This window comes from Xyrauchen texanus, chromosome 5 (assembly GCF_025860055.1).
Source record: "Xyrauchen texanus isolate HMW12.3.18 chromosome 5, RBS_HiC_50CHRs, whole genome shotgun sequence".
Lineage (NCBI taxonomy): Eukaryota > Metazoa > Chordata > Actinopteri > Cypriniformes > Catostomidae > Xyrauchen > Xyrauchen texanus.
This window is the reverse complement of record NC_068280.1, coordinates 33,831,422-33,844,856: the sequence shown is the minus strand read 5'-3', so window position 1 is coordinate 33,844,856 and position 13,435 is coordinate 33,831,422. Positions and strand designations below refer to the sequence as shown.

The window sequence follows — 13,435 nt, the reverse complement described above, 5'->3', positions numbered from 1 at the left end:
TAACAGAAATTAAAATATTAAAAAGTTATTTTCAATACACTGATCACCATTTTAAATCGTAATGTATGAAACCATTACATTAAAATCAGTTCATGTGTAGGGTCTAAATTTCCCTTAATGCTGACAGAGTGTTATTGTTTTTCATAAAACATGTTCAAACAATGCAAGGAATGCAAAAAAATTATAAATAAGCAGGATCACTTGGCACGTCATGTCCTGCACAATAGAGGAGGTAGAGCAGGCATGGGAAAAGTTGTTTGGTACAGGGGCTACATCACTCGTAATAATAATAATAAATAATTCACCCAAAAATTAAAATGCTCTCTTCATTTACTCACCCTCATGCCATCCTGGAAGTGTACGACTTTCTTCTGCAGAACACAAATTAAGATTTTTAGAAGAGTATCTCATCTCTTTGGGCCATACAATGAAAGTGTATCAGTGCCAAAATATTGAAGCACCACAAATCACATAAATCAATTTCATAAATTTTTTACTATTAATTCTCCTTCCTGCTCAGTCAATCTCCACTTTAACTTTAACTTTCTTCTTGAGTTTTTGGTGATTCACATTCTTCATGCATATCGCCACCTACTGGGCAGAGATAAGAATTTCTAGCAAAAATGTACTTAAATATTGATCTGTGACTGACCCACACGTCACATCAATTCAGAAGTCATGGATTAATCAACTGGATTTGTATGCATTACTTTTATGCTGCTTTTATGTGCTTTTTGGAGCGTAACATTTCGGCACCCCTTCACTTACTGGACCTAAAGAGCTGAAATATTCTTCTAAAAATCTTAATTTGTGTTCTGAAGAAAGAAAGTCATAGACAGATGGCATGAGGGTGAGTAAATGATAAGAGTATTTTCATTTTTGTGTGGATTATTTCTTTAAGTAGCACATGGGGGGCCACATTGTCCTCCTTTTGAGATACAATGTTCAACATTGATTTAGTTCTTGTATCTTTTAAGCCAAGAAATAGTTGTGTTCTCATTCTAATGCATGATGCCCAATTTTCTGAAGTTTGTGACTGGTGGAATGTTCTGCTGAAGTATTACTCTGCAAATGTTGATACTTTTCTATCTTTATAAAGGCTAAGCATAATTATAAATTATAAAATCATCTCTACTTTCCTGGTAATTTATTATACCAATTAACATACACTCTACATCAGGGGTCAGTATTATTCAAAAACTAACAATATATAAAACACAAAAAATAGTATTATTAAAAATGTCACAGTTTTATTCTATTACATTAATACTTCTAAAGCTACTCAAGTTATTTGGCCAAAAGTAGTGAGTGGTTTTCTCATTTCCTTTATTAATAGCATTTTTATGACATAGCCTACTTGACAGTGCTCAATTCGGATACATGTACACTTCAAGTCCAACATTTTAATGCAAATACGCATTTTTTCCCACTGTTTAAATTCACTTTAGACATAAACGACTGTGTTTACATTAAATCCTCACCAAGACGGGCATTGTTGGAATTATAAAGTGTATTTGATCATTTAGGGGTGAACCTGCATTAGCGCACAAACATTAGCCACCTGTCAATCAAACAGCATGCAGCTACAGACGTCAGCAAATAAAAAGTCAATCTTTTATATTTCATCTAGATCAACCAACCAGTGGTGCTCTTGCTGTAGTGATTGATGTAATGAACACCCCTCCTCGAGATGTAGAACTTAGGCTAAATATAGAAAACTACTCAAAAATTTGATCGAGGACATCTCTCTTTTTTCCGATAAACATCTAGATAATTTTACTGCCCAGCCCTATTTATAACATTGCATTAATCTCTAATAGCAGCCCAATAATCTCATTGATAGATACAGTCTACGTTATAGACACACAGAATCTAGTAAGCAGAAATGTGAAATTTACCCAGATATGTTTCTTCAAATTAGAGGCAGGATTAATGCTGATATCTGGCTTGAGCAAGTTAAACTCACAAGACACGATCAAGCAATTGGCCTTTTTTACAGCAAAAATCCCTTCCAGGTGCGGCTGGTTATGTTCAGCTGTAAAGTATGCTTGAGAATGCTGATACCTGTTTTTTGCGTATTTTTTTTCCTGAATTCCATATCAACAGTTTATTTCAATGTTATCATCAAAATGGTGTCTAAATAAAATTATTAATATTTTAATCAAATAAAAATACAACAATTATCTTTCAATATAATATTGTATTATTTTTGTCAAATAAAGTGCTGCATCACAGATGTGAGATATTGTTTAAATATAATACAATTACTATTGATTTATTATTATATTAGTAGTAGCAGTATTACAGTGAAAATTGCATGACTGTACAATAGTGATATATTTCTGTAATCTTTTTCCCATTTAAATTGAGCTTTTATTTTGGAGTGAAGTCCTTTCCATTTCTGTGTTTTTTTGACGGTAGCTTCTCACATTTGGAAAATAAATGAGGCCACTACGTGACCCAATGTGATTATTAAACAGCAAAATTAAATAAATATGCAGTCTCTATGTACCTCGTGCTACAAAGTGAATAAGCGCTCTGCTCGCTGTCATCTGCTACAAACTGTCACGATTCCCCTTTGTCTGCTCAGTGTTTCTCCCCTGTCAATTGTCCCGAACTACACTTTCCATAATCCCCTGCTCTCATCACTACCAGTGTCATTGTTTCCACCTGTGTTTGTAATTTAATTATCATCCCTGTGTATTTAAGCCCTGTTTATTTAAGCCCTGTCGCCTACAGCTTGCTCACTGGGGTTATTAATACAATTATCATTTAATTATTCTTAAACACTATTAAAAATCGTATTTTATCTAAATTACACAATGATGAGTCATCGACTTTATAGACATTACAGTCTTATCGTCTGTTAATGCTGATATTCTGTAAAGCTGCTTTGAAACGATGTGTGTTGTGAAAGGCGCTATACAAATAAAATTGACTTGACTTGTTTGTTCATTCGTGGTCGGTCGTTGAATGTTATGGTTGTCCTCTATGTTTCTCCTGCCCGTGCTCTCCGTGGATGTTTTTTGTTTTCCCCTCGTGGATGTTTTGTTTGTTCCCTGTGTTGTTTTATTTTTAGTTATCCTGTTCACCGTTTGTTCCTTCATTAAAGAAAACTGCATTTAGATCCTCACTCCTCGTCTGCCCTCATCTGATTCATAACACAAACAGAGCGTGCAATGCTCATGATTCTGTTTTTTTTTTTAAGCCAAGGATCTCTAAAAGTGTTGAGCAGCCAGGATCAGCACAACACGACTCCACACATTCACAATCGCTCACATTTGAAGCACACAACATATGCAAACTATATATTTATCTAATTAAATTGCAGCCTTTGCAATTTATTAATCACACTAGGACATAACGTGATTTTAATATGTTAACTGAATGTTTACGAAATGACATTTGTACGTCAGATGGTTTTAGTTTTTGGTATCTGATAATTTTTATGAGCAAGTAAACTAGTACATGAGTGCAGTATCGGACACGATTCCGATACCAGAATCGGTTTTGGGACATCCCTACTTAAAAAAAAAAAAAAAGCAACAACAAAAACAACGAAGCGTGATAATGCGCGTGCTTATATACCTGTAAGGTTTCTGAGGTAGGATGCTCATGCGTGTCTTGTCTAGAATCTTCAGCAATTTGTTTCTGCCGCCCACTGTATGAGCTTTGACCTTCTTGCTGACCTTCTCTTGACCCAAGGCATCAGAACCAACCCCAAGTTCAGGTACAGAGTAACGGGTACTTTTCTTTCCGTCACCAATCTTTGGAAGATGAGGAACACCATTTTTCCTTTCCTCTGCCACCCTGGCCACCAACTCCTTAAAGACTGAGAAAGAGAAACAGATAAGACAACTGATAAAGAGGATGTGAGAGAAATTGGAACTTGACTTTAGTCTGTGTGTTAGTATTGGAAGGTTTATCCTGGTCAGAATCTCACCCAGGAGGTTGGTTTTGACACTCATACACAGCTGTGTGTTGTTCCTGAGAATTTCAATTGCTTTGGACAACTGTACATTCTCAAACGTCTGCCCATTCACCTCCAATATCTGCAGATTGACAGGGAAAGGTTGAGACAAGACAAAGACAAGTGACAGATTTGTGTTGAAGAATGTGCTTCGGTGTGTTTTAATATTGCATAATATTGAAACATTTAAAGGTATTACCTGGTCTCCACGTTTAAGCTCCGCCTCCTCTGCCTTGCTGCCCACCTCTACACTGCTGATAAAGAGGCGTGTCCCCCGTTCAGCTCCTCCAATAAGTGTAAAGGGGAGGGGCATCTCTCGAGCAGACCTTGTTATTGTAATTACTCTTGGTTTGGCTTTAGCAGCACAAGCTATGTTGAGCAGCCGTAACTGACCTGTCATTTTCTGCTCACATCAAAAGAGGAAGAACACAAGAATGCTTGTAACTGCAGATGTATTTATGTATGCTTGTATATACCTCAAATTTGAGGAATTGTTCTTAAATGAATGTGATGGTTAGGGGTAATGATTCACACCTCTCTTTCCAGATTGTTTTGGAACTCCTCCAAGAAACTGGTCATATCAGAATCTCCCTCGAAGTCACTAAAATGATTGTTAACCCATAATAACACAACTCGAGTAACCTGAACGAGGGAGAGAAAGGAGAACTGAGAGTCCAGCAGAAGCTTGTGTGTGTTTTCTTTTCTTTTTCACAGAGAAGGTTGATTCAGTCATGCTACCTTGTCCCGTAAACAGGGGTCATTAAACCAGTCCAGAAGTCTCTGTCCCAAAATCAGAGGACTGGGCAGAAAGGTACGATAGGTTAACAGAAAGTCCTCAATATATGTAGGGTCAACAACTGAATGATCCTCTACTAAGTGCTGCATCAGCCTCTCAGCCGTACCCTAAAAAAAACAATTTCTATATCAGACTTTCCATGTAAATTATTGTATTTAATGCATATATTTATTTTTTTCTGGTGAAATCTGTAAGTAGATTAAAAATATATAATCCATCATTTTAGTTTATCAATTTGTTAAAGGGTCTGAAACATTAAATACACCTTGTGGGAGAAAAAAAAACTTGTATCTATGACCACGTCCACCTGGTATTAAGATGCGTTTCGGGTGATCCGATCACATGTGGTCAGCCCTAAATACAGGTCTAAACGGGTTCAAAAACGTTTTGTGATCGGATAATAAGAACCACATGAGGTAAAAAATGCATGTATCAACATCACAATTTAGGTGTTAACAGTAATCTGTCCTGTATTCGTCCTGGCATTCGTGAAGCGCCAACCCTCACCTGTCAATTAACCGTTGTGCTACAACAAGAGTTTAAACTTTGCCGGTTATGAGCAGCTTTAAAAAGGAAATGAATGTCCAATCAGAAAATTAAAAAAAGTGTATACATACACAATCACGAGAGCTTCACAGATCTTTCTTAGTGTATCTGATATCAAAACAGATGAGAAGCATGAACACTTGAAGAAATTTTAACTGCATCTGGGAAACAGCAACTGGGAAACAGCAAGCCGTTTTTTCACGCTTTTGTGTCTTTTCTGACTTTGTTGCGCTTTATCATTGCAGTAACACACAGACATAGTGATTGATTTATGTCGTCATGAAACAGAGACCCTCCCCTCTAAATTCGAACACAAGTGGTCACAGGAGACGCTTTAAGTGGTGTAAACAGCCATGTGTCTCGCCTGACCACGTGATCAGATCACTCGAGATGCATGGCAATACCAGGTGCAAATGGGGTCTTTAAACCAAAAATTCTGATATTGTTCACACTTTAAGTGTTATGCTATTTCTGTGGGTCACTGCATTAAAATATAATGAAAAGTCAAAATGTATCAACTTCATAAGCGTTAAGCAGAAATATGATTTCTTAGTTCAATGCTCTTTCAAGCTGCACAGATTACTACAAAAGCCTGAAAAGGTTACCTTTACAACAATGTGTCCCTTTCGGGTACCCGTCCGGTCGAGTTCTCGGTGTTCTTTCACCATGACAATTTCACCCTCTTCCTCCACACGCTGTGTGTTCTGCTCAACCTGATTCAGAATGCAGCAGTAGTCCTGCTGTGCAATACATACAAACTACACACACACACACACACACACACACACACACACACACACACACACACACACACACACACACACACACACACACACACACACACACACACACACAATTATTGTATACAGACATGATAATAACGTGACGTTTACCTGTGAGGTTTTTTTTATTGTTGCAATGATTGCATTGACTGGTAACAAATAAAAAAAAATATATATTTTTATCATACCTAAAAGGTGAAGTAATTTCTGCGCCACTAGTGGCACCAAACGGAATTACAAAAATAAAGTATGTTTTCAAACAACCTTTGTGAACACTCCTCAGACTCATCTGCCTCTCTTTGACTCCCTATGAACAAATAGGCCATACTAAATAAAAGGTGATAAACGTTTAACGTCATAATAAACAAGATCATTATAGCATAAACACAGAAAGCGTGGCAGAGGAATCGGGTCATCCGATAACATTGCCAGACTGAACGGCAGCTGGGTGTGTGGGGGATCCAGCACATGATGTAGGATGGTTCTTCTGGTAACTAGTAAGTGTAACGATATATATTCTGAGTATTTTACAAATTTATCTGGAGATCTGCAGTAATGAGCTGACATGTGTTGTAATACCTTGAGTGTAGCTTACCTGTTGAGAAGCAACTCTGCAAGTTTGCCATCTCCACCGAACCTCAAAAATTCCCTCTAAGTCCTCTACCTTGTAAATGTGACGCCAATGTTCACTCTGGTTTTACTCTGTTCTATCTCTGTCTCTTTTAGCAAGTCCTCGAATATTGGCTTTAAAGGGATGTTCCAGGTTCAATACAAGTTAAGCTAAAACAGCAACATTTGTGGCATAATGATGATTACCACAAACATTTATTTAGACTCATTCCTCCTTGTCTTTAAAAAACCAAAAATTGGATGGGGACAATAAAAGTGAACATGGCCAATCTTTGGAGGGATTAAACACAGAAATGTGAAGCTTATAATTTTATAAAAGCACTTGCATTAATTCTTCTGTTAAAACTTGTGTAATACTTGAGCAGTAAAGTTATTAAAATCATAATTTTAACCAGGTTTGCCAACTATGGATACCAGGCTGGAGTGAGATTTTGATGTTATGGCCAGGTCCGCATTGATGAACAGACAAATTATCGTTGAAGCCCAGGGGGCCTGGGATATAGTGTGTGCAATTGATACTAGTAGGCCTTCTATCTTTAATTTCTAAAACCACAAAAAGACCTAATCCAACCCTGGCCTTCAGTGGTGGCTGCGATAAAATAAAATAAAATTAATTGATCAATTGTCACACATTATACATACATTTCTGCACATACATGGTGAAATTATTTATTTTTCACATATCCCAGCTAAGCTGGGATCAGAGTGCAGGGTCAGCCATGATACGGCGCCCCTGGAGCAGAAGTGCCTTGCTCAAGGGCCCAACAGTGGTGTCTTGGTGGTGTTGGGGCTTGAACCCCCGACCTTCTGGTCTGTAACCCAGAGCCTTAACTGCTAAGCCACCACTGCCCTAATAAATAATTGTAGATATATTTCCACCTTTAAGATTAAGAGTCAACTTTATTGTCATTGTGCAGAGTACAGGTACAGAGCCAATGAAATGCAGTTGTTTTCGCATATCCCAACTAAGCTGGGGTCAGAGCGCAGGGTCAGCCATGAAACAGCGCCACTGGAGCAGATGGGGTCAAGGGCCTTGCTCAAGGGCCCAACAGTGGTATCTTGGCAGTGCTGGGGCTTGAACCCCCAACCTTTCGGTCAGTAACCCAGAGCCTTAACCACTGATTCTGTTAATTACTAATTAACAGAATTACTAAACTGCATTTCATGTTTACATTGGAAATCTGGATCTTTTAGAATTTAGAATTTTTTTCTTTTTCTTTTTGTTTTACCTCAAAATGCTATGGTAAATCAAATGAAATTCATTAAATAAGACTTATTTTTATAGGGCTAGTTATAATATTCTGATGGTTTACCTATAGTATGAGTGGGCCACTTTACTTTGCTGGGACTGTTTTTTCCAATTAAATAATTTGTGTCCTTTCCAAATATTGTTTTCCTTTATTCAGGCTCTTAATAATTTATAGCATCTCATATTAAAATATCTAAAAGGTAAACAGTGCCAGTTTGTTAGAACTGGAGGAAAATTTTGTCTAGTATTAGTCAAAATATTAAACCCCTTCTTTCTACAATTTGTACTTGCCCTGTACTTTTGCATAGTCATAGTTTTTCCACTGCATAATTGTCAATGGTAGCCTAATAATGGATGGCTCCTCATATTGACCTTAGTTAACTCCATGTAGCTAGTCTTTCTAAAAAGAAATAAACTTGTAATGGTTATGGAAAAGACTATTAGCCCTTTTGGTATATAAGAGGTCTTTGTATCATTAAAACGTCCTGCAAGTTTAATATTTTAAGACGTCCTCCCCATTCTAAACGAATCATTTATTTAATCAAGCTCAAAATACAGCTCGTTCTGGATTCATGGTTAGAAGTGACGTGACGGTTAGAAGCGACGTACCAGCGTTTGCATATGACCGCCTCCAGCGCAAGACAACTACGCTCATTTCGTATCGCCGTGCGCCTCACAAGTGTTCAGTCGATGGACAGCGAGCTCTGACAGAGACTACTTGTGCACAGGAAAATTACGATGCCACACAGATGTGCTGTTCCTGGCTGTGGTCAAACAAAACCTCTGAATAAGCTGCCGAAAGATCCAGACGTCAGGGAAAAATGGATGCAGTTTATTTTTTGCGGACGTCCCATCACGGCAGTGTTAACTTAAGCCTTTGTTCTGTACATTTTAAGGATGACTGTTTTGAGAACAAATCTCAATATGATGCTGGCTTTGCCAGAAAACTGTTGCTCAAAGATAAGTCCGTGCCGACTATTCTGGGAACAACGACGACGCAAACTGTAAGTAATCTATTTTAAACTTTAAACTACTTTTTAAAGCGCAATTTCATTCATTATGAATAATCACAGTGTTTTTACTTAGTTTACTTGCATATTGTTCTGGCTGGGGCGTCAATAATTGATACATAGGCACTGACGTTAGCCAATCATAACAGTGGGCGTTAACACTGAAGTCTTAAATGGAAAACGCCCCCAAAACAGACTGTTTGAATCAGAGGATGAGAAACAGGGTGGGAAAAGGTCATAAATCACTAGATTTTAAAAGTTTTTCTTAAAAAAAAATATATTAATACTATAATTGCACTTAAGGGAACATAATAATACAATAAAAAAACCCATGTCATGACCCCTTTAAAATAAGAAAAAAATCATATAAACGGATTCCTCTTAAACTTAAACACAATACATTCCATTTGGAATTCCCATTTGCAACCGAGCTTTAACTTCCTGACTGATGTCTTGAGATGTTGCTTCAATATATCCACACAATTTTCCTTTCTCATGATGCCATCTATTTTGTGAAGTGCACCAGTCCCTCCTGCAGCAAAGCACAACAAAAAAATCATGCTGCCACCCCCATGCTTCACGGTTGGGATGGTGTTCTTCGGCTTGTAAGCCTCACTCTTTCTCCAAACAGAACGATGGTCATTAAGGACAACCAGTTAAATTTTTGTTTCATCAGACCAGAGGATATTTCTCCAGAAAGAAAGATCTTTGTCTCCATGTGCACTTGCAAACTGTAGTCTGGCTTATTTTATGGCAGTTTTGGAGCAGTGGCTTCTTCCTTGCTGAGCAGCCTTTCAGGTTATGTCAATATACGACTCATTTTACTGTGGATATAGATACTTTTAAAAAGTATTCCTCCAGCATTTTCACAAGGTCCTTTGCTGTTGTTCTGGGATTGATTTGCACTTTTCACCCCAAACTACATTAATCTCTAGGAGACAGAATGCTTCTACTTCCTGAGCGGTATGATGGCTGTGTGGTCCCATGGTGTTTACACTTGCGTACTATTGTTTGTACAGATGAAAGTGGCACCTCTTCATTTGGAAATAGCTCCCAAGGACGAACCAGAATTTTGGAGGTCCACAATTTTTATTTTGTGGTCTTGGCTGATTTCTTTTTATGTTCCCATGATGTCAAGCAAAGAGGCACTGAGTTTGAAGGTAGGCCTTAAAATAAATCCACAGGTACACATCTAATTGACTCCAATTAGCCTATCAAAAGGCTTGACGTAATTCTCTGAAATTTTCTAGGCAGTTTAAAGGCACAATTAACTTAATGTATGTAAACTTCTGACCCACTGGAATTGTGATATAGACAATTAATAGTGAAACAATCTGTCTGTAAACAATTGTTGGAAAATGTACTTTTGTCATGCACAAAGTAGATGTTCTTTCCTTTTTTTTTTTTTTTTTAAAGAAAAGTAGGAACTATTATAAATACATTTTTATGGTAAATCAACATTATGCCACAAATGCTTTTGATTGTGCTTACATGTATTGAACCTGGAACATTCCTTTAACATCTGTAAGCGAAGCTACATTTCTTTTCCTCTGTAAACATCTGCCATGGATGTTCATATTACCCTGGCTGAACAGCTCACTACAAGTAGCCACGCCCCAAAATCACACTATAGGTTCAGCTAGGAAGGGATGGGTGGGGCTGAGTGGGCTGCTCAAAATAAAAACATTAATGTTTTGATAGTGGCTGGGAGGCTCAGTGTTTTTCTTTTGGGGAAGGGAAACTCACGAATGGCTTACTTATAGTTGTCAATGAACAATAAACCTGGGATATAACATATTTTGACATCAAAGGATTACATACTTCACCTTTAATGTCATATAATACAATGTAGATCCCCTATCTGCTCATATACAAAGCTAAACAAACACACTCTTACCTGACAGTCATCCACTTTGGTCCTCATGACTCCAGTCATCAGCTGTTTCTCCATAGAAGGGGAGATGCCAAAACTTCCACCCATACACACACTTTCACAGTGGCCATCAAGGTAGATTACCTCTACAGCTCCATTCAGAATGACTGACCATGAGTCCAGCTAAAACACATAATCTTGCCTGTTATCGTCTGAACACTGTACAGTAAAGAGCTGAGATGCTTATATGGGCTTGTCTTACTTCTTCACCATGATTGAGTACAACTGTTCCAGCTCGTTCCACGACCGCAAACACCATCACAGCACAAAGTTCCCTCCGTACTGAAACACTCAGAGTAGCAAATGCTGGAAGCTGCTGTACAAACTCCAGTAACTGCTCTGTAAACATAAAGACAAATAGAAAATGAAAGAGAAATGCAAACATAGTATAGTGAATTTCCTTAAGTCACCAATATTGAACAACTAAAACAAAGAGGTGTTCATGCAGGATGCATTCTCACATTTAAAACAGTAAAAGTGGCACAGCATCTTAAATGCGGCATTCATGGAAAATGACCTGCCGCAAAAGTCAAAGACGTCCGTCGAGCACATGTTGACATAGACCAGGGGTATTCAATCAAAGTTTCAAAAGGGCTGGTCTTTACATTTCCTTCGCAGCAAAGGTATGGAAAAGAATACAACATCAATACAACATCAGTTGCCTGTGACAATGATGCCTCCCTTCCAGATGTGCTGAATGAATTCTACGCTCGGTTTGAGGTGCAGAACGACGTAATGGCGAGGAAGACCACCCCTCCTCCCAACGACCAGGGGCTATGTCTTACCACGGCTGGTGTGAGGAAAACTCTATGTAGAGTCAACCCACGGAAGGCTGCCGGACCAGACAACATTCCTAGCAGAGTGCTCAAGAGTATGTGCAGACCAGCTGCCGGATGTTCTTACTGATATCTTCAACATCTCTCTGAGCAGTGCCGTTGTTCCAACGTGCTTCAAAGCCACCACCATCGTACCCATACCGAAGAAGTCTTCAGTGTCCTGCCTCAACGACTAGCGTCCCGTCGCACTCACACCCATTATCATGAAGTGCTTCGAGAGGCTCGTCATGAGGCACATCAAGAATCAGCTGCACCCCTCACTAGACCCACTGCAGTTTGCGTATCGTCCCAACCGTTCAACAGCCGACGCCATCGCCGCCACCACCCTCCATCTGGCCCTCACCCACCTGGATAAAAAGGACTCATATGTTTGAATGCTTTTCATAGACTTCAGCTCAGCATTCAACACAATCATTCCTCAGCACTTGATTGGAAAGCTGAACCTGCTGAGCTTGGACACCTCCCTCTGCAATTGGATCCTGGACTTCCTGACTAGGAGACCTCAGTCAGTCCGGATCGGGAACATCATCTCCACCGCCACCACACTCAGTTCTGGGGCCCCCCAGGGCTGTGTGCTCAGTCCACTGCTGTTTACTCTGACTCACAACTATGTAGTAATGCACAGCTCAAACCACATCATCAAGTTCGCCGATGACACGACTGTGGTGGGTCTCATCAGCAAGAACGACGAGTCAGCATACAGAAAGGAGGTGCAGCAGCTAACAGACTGGTTTAGAGCAAACAACCTGTCTCTGAATGTGGACAAAACAAAAGAGATGTTGTTGACTTCAGGAGAGCATAGAGTGACCACTTCCCGCTGAACATCGACGGCTCCTCTGTAGAGATCGTCAAGAGCACCAAATTCCTTGGTGTTCACTTGGCGGAGAACCTCACCTGGTCCCTCAACACCAGCTCCATTACCAAGAAAGCCCAGCACCGCCTCTACTTTCTTCAAAGGCTGAGACATCACATCTCCCACCCCCCATCATGTCCCTTACTGTGCCTATTGTCCTGTTTCCTTTTTAGTAATTATTGTACTGTCCTGGAATTTTTGCACACGTTTGCACGTGCACTTTATGTAGGAATGTGTAGGTCTTATTCAGTCTGTTTAGTCTCACGTGGTTCTGTGTTTGTCCTAAGTTATTTTATGTAGCACCATGGTCCTGGAGGAACGTTGTCTTGTTTCGCTGTGTACTTTACTAACTGTAAATGGTTGAACAACAATAAAAACCACTTGACTAACTTGCAAGGTGTCAGTAGTCAGTATGGCTTTGATTTTTTATTTGTATTTTTTGGAAAAGTTATTATAAAATTATAACACGTTGGCAGCAATATTACTTTGTAAAAGAAAAACAATTTTAAACAGTCAAAATAGTCTCCTCAAAGCAGAGATGAGGACACTCCCAGAGACAAATAAGTGGGGTGTGAGGGATCCTTTCTACCAAAAGATTAGACTAATATATTTCATAGAGTTCATTAGTTGAGGGCACCTGGATATTAATATTGCAAGATAAGATCAACAATTGTTTTCAAGCTGGGTGACAGCAGTCCAGTTTTTGTGTTCAATTCAAATTCAAATTTATATTCTGAATATTTATTTGTAATTATTTTTACATTCAGATACCCATGTATGGAACATAAGAGTAGTTTTGACTGAGAAAATACAGGTTACTCTATGAGGCT

The 13,435-nt window shown here is 38.8% G+C and overlaps 1 protein-coding gene across 2 annotated transcripts in view; it reads right to left on the bottom strand.

Annotated features, from left to right (window-relative positions):
• The window catches only part of LOC127643795 (rap guanine nucleotide exchange factor 2-like), an 80,515-nt gene that overhangs the window by 20,569 nt on the left and 46,511 nt on the right, over positions 1-13,435 (bottom strand). For both annotated transcript variants that reach the window (XM_052126686.1, XM_052126687.1), the window contains exons 10-17: positions 11,119-11,255; positions 10,881-11,039; positions 5,918-6,070; positions 4,709-4,873; positions 4,505-4,612; positions 4,170-4,373; positions 3,944-4,052; positions 3,589-3,832 (exon numbers count right to left, since the gene is read on the bottom strand). In XM_052126686.1, the coding sequence (XP_051982646.1) occupies positions 3,589-3,832; positions 3,944-4,052; positions 4,170-4,373; positions 4,505-4,612; positions 4,709-4,873; positions 5,918-6,070; positions 10,881-11,039; positions 11,119-11,255 (1,279 nt within the window). The remainder of the gene's footprint in view (positions 1-3,588; positions 3,833-3,943; positions 4,053-4,169; positions 4,374-4,504; positions 4,613-4,708; positions 4,874-5,917; positions 6,071-10,880; positions 11,040-11,118; positions 11,256-13,435) is intronic.